General features: G+C 53.3%; 1 protein-coding gene across 1 annotated transcript in view; it reads right to left on the minus strand.

Annotated features, from left to right (window-relative positions):
• The window catches only part of LOC144734100 (uncharacterized), a 91,692-nt gene that overhangs the window by 22,103 nt on the left and 53,219 nt on the right, over positions 1-16,370 (minus strand). Inside the window, exons 17-25 of the mRNA XM_078616160.1 lie at positions 16,276-16,346; positions 15,757-15,883; positions 10,817-10,887; positions 9,037-9,125; positions 7,694-7,749; positions 5,890-5,926; positions 4,718-4,734; positions 3,282-3,469; positions 659-782 (exon numbers count right to left, since the gene is read on the minus strand). Coding sequence (XP_078472286.1) covers positions 659-782; positions 3,282-3,469; positions 4,718-4,734; positions 5,890-5,926; positions 7,694-7,749; positions 9,037-9,125; positions 10,817-10,887; positions 15,757-15,883; positions 16,276-16,346 — 780 coding nt within the window. The remainder of the gene's footprint in view (positions 1-658; positions 783-3,281; positions 3,470-4,717; positions 4,735-5,889; positions 5,927-7,693; positions 7,750-9,036; positions 9,126-10,816; positions 10,888-15,756; positions 15,884-16,275; positions 16,347-16,370) is intronic.

The raw sequence follows: 16,370 nt of genomic DNA on the forward strand, positions 1-16,370 counted from the left end.
GTCACAGCGAAAACTCGTGACGGCGTGAACAACCGCGTGGTAAGCGAGTTTTACCCTGGAACCGAATCTTCACACGCTTCACGGAGTTGGAGGGGGTTTGTTACGTCAACAAAACACGTTGACCTGACAAACCTCACTAATTGGCTGTGGCGGGTTGGTGGCGGGTTTCACGACACGTTCATATTTACACGCTCTCACCCACAAAAAAGCCCCCATCATGGATATTGGTCGCGAAAGCCTGCGTGGGAAACCGACGACGATGACGTTTACCATTTACTGGTAGGAACCCACTGGTTCCACCAGCCCACAGGGGATTATTGTGTCCGTCCATCCGTCGTGCAGGGAGGGGCTGGGTGGGGAGGGAGTGGCTGGCTGGGGAGGGAAGGGTGGGGAGGGGCTGGGTGGGGAGGGTGGGGTTGGTTGGGGGGTGGGAGGGGTGGGGCTGGGTGCGGAGGGGCTGGTCACCCCGTGGTGCCCTTATAAAACTCAACGTTTAACCTACTCACGCCGGCTTGTGCCCGCCCTCACAGTCGGGCATATGTGCGGAATACACCACGCCGCCGTTGACCCTGGCCATTGACCGAGCAACCCAACGTTCCTACCAGCTCCCTCCGCAGGACAATGTGTTACCCGCGTGCAGGGCAAAGCGCGACCTCACCACTGTCGCGAGACGGTCTTGTCCTTGTTGATGGGGCACGCGATGACGGCGGTGCCACCGACGTTCACCGTGGGCCATTGGAACACCCCCTTGATGTTGACCAGAGTCTCGCCGAGGCAGTACACTGCGGGGCGACAAGCAGGCCGACGCGTCAGGGCGGGTGGGGGGGGATAGAGAGCGGTGAAAAACACCGCCGCTCACCGTGGGGGCAGCAACGCGCGGGCCGGCAACGCCGTCAAAGTCGAGCGCCACTCCGCTGTCGTAACGCTGTCGTGACGCTGTCGTGACGCTGTCGTGACGCTGTCGTGACGCTGTCGTGATGCTGTCTTCTTGTTGAGGGACTACTGCTGCTGCTGCGTAATCTTGCTGTGGTCTGCTCTCGCTGTTGTTTTTTGCTGCCTTGCCAAATCCTGATAAATCGGACTGATATTAGAAGCAGTTGATGAATGACGCTCGCTGACTTGCTTGCTGGCTATCGTTGTGCGCGTTTTGCGTCGTTTGTTGGTTGTAACTCGCTGACCCCGTGCCCATACTGGACACCTGTGGAAAGAACTTCACAGCTCATCGGATTCCTCCTCCAGTCTAAAGGGGCGCCACGGTGGCTAGGAGATGTTAACTACCTCGCCCGGTATACAGGAGGACGTGGGTTCGATCCCGACCCCAACTCCTGTATATTTGGAATTTGCGCGTTGTCCCCGTGGTTGCGTGGATTTGTCTCCGGGTTCTCAGGTTTTTCCCTCCATATTTAGTATCGACGTCACACGTTCAGAGTATTTGGCTGCTATGCATTTCCACGTGATGATGATGATGGCAAGCCACTTCGTTGAGCTATCATTTGTGTGCGCCAGGTCGCTTCTGAAAACAAAGCTGTGTAGCTCAGTGGGGCTCGAGGGTTTAAATTGAGGATTCTGATTGTGATTCTCTTCCCCTGTGCAGTGCGCACGGTGGCGTTCGCCAAGGCATCTGCGTCTGTCCAGCCCCAGCGGTGTGAGCGGGTTCACCACAGTGAGTCGAGCGCCAGGTCAAGACAAAGACAAAGATCGCCCAGCCCCCTACCGTGTCGCCTTAACAGACTGTTGGGGCAAGTGCTGTTGGCGAGCAGCACCTATGAAGACCGGCCCGACACACGAGGGGGTGGACGGCCAGCGCCACACCTGGCCGCCTTTGTCTCCCCAGTGGCGATGCAGGTACTCATTTGAAGCTGAGTCGACCTAGGGGAGGCACAGGACCGGAACCCGTTGGAGATAATCGCCGCTAGTGTTGGTCGTGAGCGGGCATCGAACTCGGGTCGCCAGGTGCGTAGCGCGGCGTGCTAACTGCTACACTACCGCTCCAACCCCTTAGGTTACGCAACTTCTAAACCCGTTGGGCTGTGAGGTCGCCATATCCTGGCTTGCCAGCGTGCGATGGAATTAAAAGCGAGGGTGGGTTCATTCCCATCTGTATTACATGTGTGGAAGGGGTATTGAGGGTTTCCCCGCTTTGCGCGTGTGGGTTTTGTCCGGGTGCCTCTGGTTTTCTTCCCGCGTGTCCAAACGCTCATGGACGGAATGGGCCAAAACATCCTCATACGGGGCCACGGGCCGCTTGGGAAAATTGTTGGCGCCAATTCCGGCTGCCCTTGCCGCTCGTCCACGATTGCTCCCGTGCCTCTAGATCTCGCGACGAACTGAGCGCGCGTTACAAATTTGCGCGCCGATCTATTCGGCCCAACACACCTGAACTAATCTATACAACTAAACTTTTACTTGACCAGATAAGGCCCACTGAGCTAACTAGCTCGTTTTTCAGAAGAGACCTGTCCACAAATGATAGCTAAAAGAAGTGGCTTCTCACGTGGACATTTATAGCAGCCAAACTCTCTAAATGCGTGATGTTGATTCTAGAAGTGAAGGAGGTGAAAACCGGAGGACCCAAAGAAAAATCCACTTCACCACGGGGAGAGAGAAACACGCGAACTCCAAATATACAGCAGCAGGCGTCAGGGTCGGGGTCGAACCCACGACCTCCTGCACACCAGGCGAGGTAGTTAACATCTCCTAGCCATCGTGATGATGAGAGAGAGACACTCAAACTCCAAATATACAGCAGCAGGCGTCAGGGTCGGGATCGAACCCACAACCTCCTGCACACCAGGTGAGGTCGTCAACATCTCGCCACATCATTGGAACCTCCTTTGCCAGTAGCAAAATATGATAATTGGTTTTTTACTCTTTTATCTGGCAACAAAACTGACACCTTTTTAAATCCTTTATATTAAGTTCGCTTGCTTGCTTACGACCGTGCAAATCTTTCGGTCGTTTTTTAACCCACTTCCCGTGATCCAATCGAGCTGACATTTTCCACACAGACTCTTGTGCGTGACAATTTATTTTCGTGAAAATGTTTCCCCAAAATTTTACACTTTTTAGGAAAAAAAAAATGATATTTAATTACCAATTGCTTAATGGTGGCAGGCAATCATCTGACCCATAGGTGGCAGCCATCTCAAGCCAGAGGACGAGAGGACTCTAGCTGCCACGCATATAAAGGATTTATAGTGAAAAACTTTGTTTTTACGGGTTAATTTATTTTTCTCTCGCCACATGTGAACACGATGAACGTCGCGGCGCGGGCGGCTTACTCGCGTTCCCCACGGAGGGTACGTCCAGCTGGATCGTGTTGACTCCGAGCGACTTCTCCAGCCGGGGCTTGAGGTTGACGATGGTGGAGCTGAGCTGGCTGCGGATTTCGCCGGAGATGTTGACAATGGCTGCGATGTCGTCGACGTTGCCCGCCCTCCGCATCTCCAGCATCATGGTCACCGTGAAGCTGGGAGCCGCCGCGTGGGGCAAGGGGCGAGACAGGAGAGGAGAATGAGGCGCATGCATCTCGCCGCGCGTGCATCCAGGGCCAGGATCATGACGCCGCTGTGGCCCTGAAGCCGTGACAAGCCTAAGAGGCCTCGATCTTTGGAATGCCTGTGTATTTCTGTCAATTGTAAAATGGTCATTTGAGGCTGAGTCGACCTAGGGGAGGCCCAGGAACATTTCAAATAACCTTCACTGGTGTTGGCCGTGAGCGGGAATCAAAGTCGGGTCGCCAGGTTTGTGTTGGAGATGGAATAATAAGAACTGGTGCCATCTGGCAATGGAATTGGAAGGTGGGATTGAACCATTGCCCTCTGCCAATGAAATAGGGAGATGGGATTGAACGAGTGCCCTCTGCCAATGAAATAAGGAGATGGGATTAAACGAGTGCCCTCTGCCAATGAAATAGGGAGATGGGATTGAACCGGTGCCCTCTGGCAATGAAATAGGGAGATGGGATTGAACGAGTGCCCTCTGCCAATGAAATAGGGAGGTGGAATTGAACCGGTGCCCTCTGGCAATGAAATAGGGAGATGGGATTGAACGAGTGCCCTCTGCCAATGAAATAAGGAGATGGGATTAAACGAGTGCCCTCTGCCAATGAAATAAGGAGATGGGATTGAACGAGTGCCCTCTGCCAATGAAATAAGGAGATGGGATTAAACGAGTGCCCTCTGCCAATGAAATAGGGAGGTGGAATTGAACCGGTGCCCTCTGCCAATGAAATAGGGAGATGGGATTGAACGAGTGCCCTCTGCCAATGAAATAGGGAGATGGGATTGAACGAGTGCCCTCTGCCAATGAAATAAGGAGATGGGATTAAACGAGTGCCCTCTGCCAATGAAATAGGGAGGTGGAATTGAACCGGTGCCCTCTGCCAATGAAATAGGGAGATGGGATTGAACGAGTGCCCTCTGCCAATGAAATAGGGAGATGGGATTGAACGAGTGCCCTCTGCCAATGAAATAGGGAGGTGGAATTGAACCGGTGCCCTCTGGCAATGGAATTGGGAGATGGAATTGAACCGGTGCTGCCCTCTGGATTGCGAGTCCAGCGGCGCGACCCCGACTGCTGCACCACCACCACCACCACCGCGGGCGGCGGTAAGATTCGGGGCGAGCGCGCTGGTGAACGATTCCGCGGTGTCGCTCGCGGCCACGATTGCTCTGTTTGCGTGCGTCCCCCTCCCCCCCTCCCGCCGCCGGCTTACTTCCACAGCTCGCCCGTCTACGGAGAGAGACAGAGAGAAACACACGCGGGCAGCAGCCGTCAACGATGACCGATTGCGTTCGCGATGGGCTTGTTGGTTTGAAAACGGACGCGCCCAATGACACGTGCGATCTGCCGGTTGCGTGTTTTCAATTTCCTCTTGGAGGGATTTACTCGACCCCATCATCTCTTGTCATTCCTCTCGGAGGAGGGGGTCATTAAAATAAGTACCACATTGTTGGGGAAGTCCATAGTGGTTTTCTGATTGGATAAACTTTTCCATCCCTGCCCGCCATGAGAATGTGGAATTTCCGCCACTGGCTCAGACCTGTAAATGGGAGATGGGCACTGATCTCAGTGCTCATTCGAGCAGGAAATAACTTTTTACTTTCTTTTGAGTTCATTTGAAAAAGAAGAGACCTTGAATATTAACGGGATCTGATCACCCACGATTACGTAAAGGTAAGAGAGTTCAAAATACACGCATACATCAACAGCCAAGGTATAGTGTCATGCATATCCATGACCGTGTATATCCAGGCGAGATGATGTGATCATTATTATCGTCAGCCATGCTCAAATGCACATTAGAGACGTCATAGGGACGTGTCAGAAATGAACCATGTGCTATTAAAAAATATTTTTTTTACTTTTAAGAGCACGGCATTATTGACGAGGAAGATGTCGAGTTTTGTTGTTTTTGTTGTTGTTTGTGCTTGTGCACCACTACGAATGTAGCAGCGTCATCAACAACATAACTGCTGGACATCTGCGGCAAAAAGAGCTTCATAGCGCATGGGATCCCTCCTCCTCCGGCGGTATAAACGGAAATTCTGACGAGTCTCTAAACTCATCTTCTTGGTTCTTTCGGTAAAGTCACGTAGAAGGGAAGTAATAAAATAATAAAAATAAAACATAATAAAATAATTCTCACGACGTTTCGGCCACAACGCAAGCAGCCGTCCTCAGGTGAGGACGGCTGCAGGTGAGGACGGCTGCTTGCGTTGTGGCCGAAACGTCGTGAGAATTATTTTATTATGTTTTATTTTTTATTATTTTATTACTTCCCTTCTACGTGACTTTACCGAAAGAACCAAGACGATGAATCCCTGCAGTCACGAAAGCTTTAAATCGAAAAAGAGTCTCTAAACTCTCCAACGGTGCAAAACTTACCGCACGCCGCACTCGCACTTTTCCTTGTCTCGTCACGCTGAAAATAAAGGGAACATTTCGCTCGAATTAGACGGCGGTCGTGATCGCGCGAGAGGGCGCGCCTGCGCCATTCGCAAAGTGATCTCCCGCACTCACGGGGCTTAGCAAACCATCGAGCACATCACCGATGAATGCTCCAATCCACGCACATCGTGGCGGTGTCGCTGAAATCCGCGCTGCGTCAACCACCTCATTGGACTGGACGAGGACAACCTTTGCATTCATCGTTTAAAAAAATAATAAAAACGGCTGCTTTTCACAATGGCATACGAAAGAAGAAGACGATGACGGGCTTAGCACGGAGGAATGCGCCGCCACGGTTTCGAGAGACAAGCACGTGGTCCTGTGCTCGTCTCTGGACGTTGCTGTGCCGTCGTTCCCAACGAACGAGACCCCCGGCTGCAGTCCAGCCAAGGGCTGCACCCAGGAGCGGCTGTCCCAGCGCCGGCCTGCGTGCGGGGCAAAGCCTCTGCCGCTAAGCGGGCGACGTTCGCTTCGTGGCTTTTCCCAAACGAAGCAATTTGTGTGTGTGTGTGTTTTTTTAGATGCGTCAAATCTGCGGACATACTCTACTCCCTTCGTCGATTAACTTCGCGGTTAAGACAGCCGCCAGTTTTGGGTGGGGGGGGGGTGAGGCCGGGGTGGTGGGGGGGCTCATACAGCGAACCTCTGAATTCCCCCCCCCCACACCCCTCCTCCCTTCCCCTGGGCATCATCCTCATCCCTCGTCAGGTCAAACCAGGTAACAGGTACGCCTTCACCCGCAAAGACAAAGATCCCCCGTATAGCCTTCAACACGTCGGGGCAAGTGCTGTTAGTGAGTCGCACCTGTGAAGGCCGGCAACGGCACACGAGGGCAGTGGGTGGCCAAACACCACGCCCGGCCGCCTTTGTCTTCCCTAGTGGCGACGTATACACGCCACACCCGGTACTCATTTGAGTCGCGATCTAGGGGAGGCCCAGGACCGTTTCAGATAATCGTCACTGGGTGTTGGCCGTGAGCGGGAACCCAACTCTGGTCGCCGGGTTCGTAGTGCAGCGCGCTGACCGCTACACTGCCGCTTGTGCATTCACTCACTCACACACGCACGCACACACACACACACACGCACATACGCATGCACGCACACACACGCACACACACGCACGTACGCACACACACACGCACACACACGCACGCACACACGCACGCACACACACGCACACACACACACGCACACACGCACACGCACACACACACCCACACACGCACGCACACACGCACGCACACACGCACGCACACACACGCACACACGCACGCACACACGCACGCACACACCCACACACGCACGCACACACGCACGCACACACGCACGCACACACGCACACACGCACGCATGCACGGGCAGCCACACACATGCGTGCGAACAGAAGCGCGCACGCGAGGACACACCCTGCAGCTCCCATTGTCAGGTGACGTCGGGCGTGACTGGACGTTTCGTTTCTCATCGCTGGAATCTGACACCGTCTTAAGGTGACTCAGAGATCACGGGGACGGCGCATGGCCTGGCACAAGCGCCGTGGTCATGCAGAGCAGAGCCCGGAGTGCAACGCACAACGACGCAGCGCCCGACGAACACTTCACGGCGATGACACACCCCGCTGGCTCCGACGCGGTTATCGGGGCTTGACCAGCTGGAATGTGAAATTGTAGCCGTTGTCTCTGCATCTACATCAGCAGCCGTACGAAAGAATATGAAGAAGATGAAGATGAATCGGCACGCACCTGATGTACTTCAAGTCCACGGTGTAGTTGAGTGTCCCTTTCAGATCATTTTTCACCTGGAAACCGAACCATAAACTCGTTATAAAAAAACAGCCACAATCGAAAAGGATTTTTAGTTTTGATACAAGCTGATAATCCTAATCCATTGAGTGAGCCGATGCCCCTGTCAGGCGATTTGAGTGCGCACATGCATTTATATAGACGTGCATCGAGACTAGACACAGGACATCATAGCAGCGAACGTCAAAGAGAGGGAGACGAGATCGTAGAGTCGAGCGAAATATAACGGCATGAATATCAAAAATAAACATAATTTTGCTCTTGAATTCAACAAATGCCATTGCTGAGTAACAAGCTAGCAAACACAGAGCACTGCTTATCCAAGTGGTAAAAGGAAAAGAGTTTAACGCGTTTCTTAAACCAAGCGAGGTTATTATTAATATAGCTTGGGGGACGAGGAGGGAGTAGAGATTATGTGGAGGTAATTCCACAGCGGAGCAGTGAGAGGGAAGATGTGGTGAGTGGGTGGGTGAGGGTGAGTGAGTGGGTGGGTGAGGGTGAGTGAGTGGGTGGGTGAGGGTGAGTGAGTGTGTGAGTCAGTGGGTGTGTGAGTGGGTGGTTGAGTGGGTGAGTGTGTTGTGACCTGCGGTGAGTGGGTGGGTGAGGGTGAGTGAGTGGGTGTGTGAGTGGGTGGTTGAGTGTGTTGTCGTGACCTGTGGTGAGTGGGTGTGTGAGTGGGTGTGTGAGTGGGTGTGTGAGTGGGTGGTTGAGTGGGTGAGTGTGTTGTGACCTGTGGTGAGTGCGTGGGTGAGTGGGCGAGGGTGAGTGAGCGAGTTAGTGAGTGTGTGAGTGGGTGGTTGAGTGGGTGAGTGTGTTGTCGTGACCTGTGGTGAGTGCGTGGGTGAGTGGGCGCGTTAGCGAGTAAATGAGTGAGTGAGTGGGTGAGTGAGTGGGTGGTTGAGTGGGTGATTGTGTTGTGACCTGTGGTGAGGGCGTGGGTGAGTGGGCGAGAGTGAGCGAATTAGTGAGTGAGTGAGTGCGTGAGTGAGTGGGTGACTATGTTACTGTGACCTGCAGTGTGGTGGTGGTTGAACCCCATGTTGTGGATGAGACAAAACAGTCAGTGTCTGGTAGAGACACGGCTGGAGGATTCAACCCGTGAAGTTCACGGGAACGGTAACCATGGTAGCAGTGGTAGGGAACGGTAACCATGGTAGCAGTGATAGGGAACATGGTAGCAGTGATAGGGAATGGCAACCATGGTAGTAGTGACAGGGAATGGTAACCATGATAGCAGCGGTAGAAAACGGTTACCATGGTAGCAGTGATAACAGCAAACTCACCCATGAGGTCACCTCGGTTTTGACCGTTTCCTCACTCAGTTGACTGTTGTTGGTCAAAAACGCCATCGTCACGTTCGAGTTGAAGAGCTCTTTACGTGATGGGGGCGAATCGGAGGAAAGAGGAGGGGGGGGGTCGGGAAACCATGAGAGAGAACAAAACACAGTTTCCAGGCTCTCCGTTCATGGAAAAGCACAGTTTGTCTCTCCGTCCATCCAAGTCTCCCTTCGTGTGTCTCTCCATCTGTCTGGCCCTGGTTGTGGCACTGCTGATTGCTGGGTTGGAATCCGCGAGTGACTAAACAGGGCCCTCAAGTGCAGCGACGTGGTGGTCTCGGCCCGGTCACCAATGACCGCGCAAAACAACCATCACGTAAAAAAAAGAAGTGGACCTGCACTTAATTTGGCGAAACACCAGCCCTGGGAATATAGAACATTGCACTATGACTGTCACGCGACGGGCATCACTCTCAGGCGTGGCAGGGCGGCCGGGAAATCGCTGCCCCCCCCCTTTCTCCGTGAACCAGGGGGGGTCATGATAATTGTTTTTTACCCTTTAATCTGGCAACAAAACTGACACCTTTTTTACGAGGAGTCATGTTTGCATAGACCACAATACCTGCAGTCATAATGTAAACAAAAAACACAACTCTGATAATGTATGCACTGTCCTTGAAGTTGATTGGTCCACACCCGAGACAGCTTTCCTTAGAGCCTAGTCTCACATGGGTTGGACCAGATGACGCCAAAAGGCGCACAAGGGGGGATCACTCGAAGGCATCTCAGCGGTAGCTCGGCGAGACCCGCCTCCGTTGGCCATTTACGAACGCGACGGGCCACGCCGCTCGCGTTCGGAGCGGGGGGGGGGGTGCCGGAGCGAAGGGGAGAACGGTGGCGCGTTCTCCCCTTCAGCGAGCGTTCGTTGGGTGCTCGCTCTCGCTCTGTCTCTCTAACACCATCGTCGCGTTCGCCCTTTGAACGCGAGCGAGGCACCGACAAATTCTAACCCCTCGCGCAAAGGTCTCCAGCGACGCCGCTGCACCCCGCCCGCCCCCCCGCCCCCCCTGGGATCCAGGAGTTAATTCCGCCGCGAGCGCCGCACATCTAAGCCGCTGCATTCTTCTTGCCGAGGGGCGCGGCGAAACGGACCGACGCGTGTGTCGGTTTACACCGAGTTGAGCCGGGGGAAAGTGCTGGCCGCGGACCGGTTCGCCCACCCAACCCGGCCCGGCCCAGCCCGGCCCGGCCCGGCCCGGCTGTCCTGCGAGGCACCGGGACGTCAAGGATTTCCGTGCGAGACGAGTGCGGGCACGAATGGGTCGGCCGTCCGATTAGCGAGGTGCGGCGCGAAAGAAGTTGCACGCACAAATGCACCACACACACACACGCACACACAGACGCACCACACACACGCACCCACAGACACACGCACGCACACACATGCACACACACACACGCACGCACAGACACACCACACGCACCCACAGACACACGCACACACAGACGCACGCACCCACACCCACACACACACACGCACCCACACACACACGCACCCACACACACGCACGTACAGACGCACCACACACACACGCACCCACAGACACACACATGCACACATGCACGCACCATGCACGCACGCACCCACACACACACACCCACACACACGCACGCACAGACGCACCACACACGCACGCACCCACACACACGCACGCACACACTCAACACACACGCACCACACACACACGCACGCGCAACGCACGCACCACGCGAGCGCTCGTCTCACCGAAGAGTTCGACGCAGTCGCCGAGGTCGGGTTCCTGCCACTCGGCGTCCGTGGTGTAGTGCGGCCGGTGGCTGTGGGTCGGAGCAAAAAAGGGTCGGGGGGGCAACACGTGGTGAGGGCGCAGCCACGTGACCGCTCGATCGCGCCCGCCTCCACTACCACTACAGTGAACCACCGGAGGGGTCGTTTGGCCTACTCTTCCAAGTTGGTCAGAAGCGTGTCGGAGTAGGTGGACGTACCCACCGCAACTTTGTCCCACCGCTCGCGACATGCCGATCTCTGTGGCATTTATATTTCCTAACTTCGTGCGTGGCGCACACTGAGATCCCCGGATGAATTGTGCCTTCTAAATGTAAAATGAAACTGGTAGAAATCTCCTGGTTACACCAGCCCACAGGGGATTATTGTGTCCGTCGTGCAGGGAGGGACTGGGTGGGGAGGGAGGGGCTGGGTGGGGAGGGGAGGGGCTGGGTGGGGAGGGTGGGGCTGGGTGGGGAGGGGAGGGTGGGAAGGGGCTGGGTGGGGAGGGTGGGGAGGAGAGGGTCGGGAGGGTGGGGCTGGGTGGGGAGGGGCTGGTCACCCCATGGTGCCCTTATAAAACTCAACGTTTAACCTACTCACGCCGGCTTGTGCCCGCCCTCACAGTCGGCCATATTTGCGGAATACACCACGCCGCCGTTGACCCTGGCCATTGACCGAGCAACCCAACGTTCCTACCAGCTCCCTCCGCAGGAATGTGTTTAATGTTGTTATTATGATTAGTATCGACTAACTGCGGGGGTACCCGTTGATGCTGCTGAGTGGGCAGAGGCAGGAGAGGAGAGTGTTGGATTTAAGAAACTTGCCACATTATTTCACCGGCCGCACAACTCCAGTCCAAAGTCACATTATCCGCCCTGACCATTTAACCGCCCACCACCCAGTGCGGTACATATGCGCGTGGTTTCAACAGTGAATTTTCTCTAGATGTGGACATATCAGAAACTAAGCTAGAAATTATTTTTTCATTTCTTGATTTGAAGCTTTCGTAACTGCAGCAATTCATACTCTTTGGTTCTTTCGGTAAAGTCACGTAGATAGGGAAATAAATAATAGATCACGACGTTTCGATCACAACAACAAGCAATCGTTTTGAGGTGAGAGAGAGAAGCATGCCTTTGTGACGACGCATTATATAGATCCGAGAGGTGGGAGGGGGGGAAGGGGAGGCCATAACGGGCGAGAGGGTGGGGGTGAAAGAGAGAAAAATGGAAAAGGAAGTTTAGATATTTATTTCACCAGGTAAGGCCGACTGAGCTATTAGCCGTTTTCCAGAAGCGACCTGGCCACAAATGATAGCTCAAAAAGGTGGCTCATCACGTGAAAATGTCTAGCAACCAAATACTCTAAGCGCGCGTTTCTAAATGTGGAGGGAAAAACCGGAGGACCCGGAGAAGAATCCACCCCGGGGAAAGAGAGACACCGCAAACTCCAAATATACAGCAGCAGCAGGTGTCAGGGTCAGGATCGAACCCACGACCTTCCTGTCAACCAGGCGAGGTAGTTAACATCTCCTAGCCACCGTGGCGCACCTCAGTCCCGAGCGAGATCATCGGCAATGGAGAACAACGCTGGCACCGCATTGCTTGCGGCGAAATCACCCGGAATGCGTGCGATCTCATCAGAGCCTGGGAGCTAAAGCTTGGGTTGAGTCTGAAGAGTACTGGGACGAGAGGCTGCCCTGGGAAGGCCTGGCGTGATTGGCTTCAATCTTCAAGGTGGCCAAGGAGATGGCAGCTGAGCTATGGATCCTTGAATTAATCTGTGCGGAGATCGCAGTGATAGCCCCCCCCCCCCCCACGTATTTCGTGTGATTTCCCCAGGTCGTCCGGTTTCCTCGCACAAGCCAATGGCTCATTAAATGTAATTGGCCAAAAATGTTCAGTGCAGGACCCTCCTTTAAAAAGTTCCTTGACATTCAGTAAAACGGCTTAATCAATATCATAAACAATGTTATCGATGGATTTAATCCTACAGATAGACTTGCCCTGCCGCTCCGCCAGCCATAGGAATGTGGAATTTCCACCCTGGCTCAGATCTGTAAACGGGAGAATAATGCCGATGCCTCAGTGCTCATTCGAGCAGGAACTCACTCGCGAATTGCTGACATTTCCACGTCCGTTGAAGACGGCAGCAATGTCATCGCTCCACAAAATCGAACAATTTGGGCCTCATTCGCGCGCCGGTTTGTCGCTGTCGATTTTTTGAGCAGCATGCACGAGCGGGGGAATCCGCTTCATAGTCTGCGATTGCAAACAAAACGCCACGGGCTGGACGAGACTTTGCAAAGATGTCGTTCTACCCCCCCCACCCGTGTTTTCACCGCGAAAAAAAAACCAAATGAAATGTTTATGGCTGTTCAAAAAAACAAACGTGATCCCAGTGTTAAGATTCGCTCGGCCGGCCATGTCATATTTATATATTTTTATGTTCACCCCCCTCCCAAGGCCAACGTCGCGTGAGCCATCTGCGTGTTCGGACAGATAAGGTGTTGCTCACTGGGAATAATCATTTTTCGACGGTAATCTCTCCACACTTTTAAGGCAAATACGCGTGTTGGGGTGGGGGGGGGGGCGCGCTTGACTGGATTTTGACAGCTCGGGGGGGGGGGGGGAGAAGAGAGGACACGCGAGAAATGCGAGGAGCGGCCCCGACGTTTGTTTAATCTCGTGTGTCCGTATGACAGGATACGGTTCACGTCGGAGCGCGCACGCCGACGGAAGCGTATTTCATTTCAATTTCATCGGGATCCGCAGAGTGCCCGTCGGCTATGCAATGCATAACAGGACATCGCCTCCCCCACCACACCCACCCCCCGCCCCCCTCCCTCTACACCCCCCCCCCCGCCGCCCATCCACCATTTCTCACCACCCCCCCCCCCCCCTTAAAAATGTGGGCTTTGGTTCCCGCGCAGGATGGTTTCTTCGCAAATATTTTTTGGGAACCGATTTCAGCGATTGTTAGCACGGCCCCCGAATTGGTCGTCTTAGCAGGCGGGCAAAAGCGAGCGAGGCCGCGTCTCCCTTCGTGAAGATCGTCGGAGGAAAACAGGATGATAATAAGTATAACCCGTAAAAACAAAGTTTTTCACTATAAATCCTTTATATGCGTGGCAGCGAACTTAATATAAAGGATTTAATTAAAAAAATATTCGCCTGTGGAGGACGCGGGGATCGATCCCGCGACCTTTGGCATGGGAAGCGAGGGCGCTACCAACTGCGCTACTCCGCCACGGCCTGTGGAGGGGTTACGCTCTGGGCTCTTATACTGTGACGTTCAGCCAAAGCGATGAATGACTTCTATTTGAATATATGTAAAATAATTTTTTTTTGCCTAAAAAGTGTAAAATTTTGGGAATTTTTTTTCACGAACATTAATTGTCTGGCACAACGAGTGTGTTTGGAAAATGTCAGCTCGATTGGATCACGGGAAGTGGGTTAAAAAACGACCGAAAGATTTGCACGGTCGTAAGCAAGCACGCAAGCACGCAAGCAAGCAAGCACGCAAGCACGCAAGCAAGCAAGCAAGCACGCAAGCAAGCAAGCATGCGAACTTAATATAAAGGATTTAAAAATACGAGAGCTCCCTTTTTGCGAAGTTAGAATGAAGCCGACAAAGAACATCTTCTTGGTTCTTTCGGTAAAGTCACGTAGAAGGGAAATAATAAAATAATAAAACTAAAACATAATAAAATAATTCTTACGATGTTTCGGCCACAACGCAAGCAGCCATCCTCAGGTGAAGACCAGGTCTGTCGGGGAGACATTCAGACGCTGTCTCCCCGACAGACCTGGTCTTCACCTGGAGACGGCTGCTTGCGTTGTGGCCGAAACGTCGTGAGAATTATTGTATTATGTTTTATTTGTATTATTTTATTATTTCCCTTCTACGTGACTTTACCGAAAGAACCAAGAAGATGAATCCCTGCAGTCACGAAAGCTTTAAACCGACAAAGAACAATTCTGTCGGTTTATTCTCCAACATCATCACCGACCTGTGAACGTGCGGCGGCAGGCTTCTGCTACAACTCGTTTGTAAACGTGCTCCGAGGTTATTGTTGCTGCTTGTAAATGTCCACATGATGAGACACTTTTGTTGAGTGGCTATCATCTGTCCTAGCTAAGTCGCTTCTGAAAAATTAAGTTGAATTCTTCAGTGGCCTTTGCCTGGTATAGAATGGGGATGATTTCGTGTTGTATTTGTACGTGTGTGGGTGATCTTTACCTTTCCTGTACTGTGCACTCCCATACCCGTCAACCCCTTATCAGTGCCCCCTACCTTATTACAGACCAAATTCAGCCCTTATTGGCCACCCCGTGCCCTTATAAATCTCAGCGTTCATCCTACAAAGTCCCGTCGCAAGGGAGAAACACAAACACATAGATGAAAAACACTTTTTTTTGCCCGTATTGAAACGACTGTACGCCGTATGGACCTGAAAACTCAATTTCCCTGCACAAAAATACGCGGTAAGCCGTATGGGTTGACAGCCATGCACTCCTATCACGTGGTTTGTTTTGTATATTGTTGTAACGTGTTTACCTCGTGCCCCTACTGGTCACCTGTGAAAAAGAGCTTCATAGGCTCATCGGATTCTTCCAGCACGAATATTCTCATTCTGTATTATTATGATGATTATTTTTGTCGTAATAATCGGACGGCAATTTAAAATCCGCCAAACTCGTGAATCGCACGCGTGGAGAGTCCCACACGGTGGGATCAGAGGGAGAGAGAGATCCTAACTTCCTGGCATGGCGACGCAGGGGATCGCCACTGACAGAGAGAGAGAGAGAAGAGCTTTCTCGTTATCTCGACGAAAATATCACACGAACAAACGAAAACGAACTCGACCAGGACGATCGGTGCCGGGCACAAAAAAAACCCCGCAAAGCGGCGCTCACCAGGCGCGCGTGGCGTTCTTTTCGGGGTTCTGCCGGCACGGCAGGGACGTGTCGAACGACTGCGGCGTCGACGGCCACGCGTACGACCCCTTCTTGTCGCTCAGCGTTGTCTCGTTGGGGCACGAAGCTGCACAACAGGCAAAAGATCCCACACCCGCGGCGTAGCCTTCAACAGACTGTCGGGGCAAAGTGCCGTCAGCGAGCGGCACCCACGAAGGCCGGCACGGCACATGAGGTTGCGCGTGTGGCCAACATCTTTCCCTCGTGGCGATGTCAACGTGTAGCACGAGGTCTTCGCTTGAGGTTGAGTCGACCCCTAGGGGATGCCCGGGACCGGTTCAGATGCTCGTCATCCGATGACGGCTGCGAGCGGGAGTCGAACTCATCGACTGACGCTCGCCAAGGCCGGCGTTGTATTACAAAATAAAGAAAGGTACGTGGGTTATTAAGTTATTTTCCAGGACGTAGCTCAAAAGATTTCCCCGCAATGGCCGTGGGTAGCCCTGGCAGTGGATGTACCTGTAACGATGTTGCAGTTGCTGACATTGGCCTCTGCCCATCGAGCCACAATCTCGTACGGTTCCCGATCGCTGTCCAACACGAGAGAGAGAGAG

Source organism: Lampetra planeri, chromosome 50 (genome assembly GCF_965212315.1).
Source record: "Lampetra planeri chromosome 50, kcLamPlan1.2.h2, whole genome shotgun sequence".
Classification (NCBI taxonomy): domain Eukaryota; kingdom Metazoa; phylum Chordata; class Hyperoartia; order Petromyzontiformes; family Petromyzontidae; genus Lampetra; species Lampetra planeri.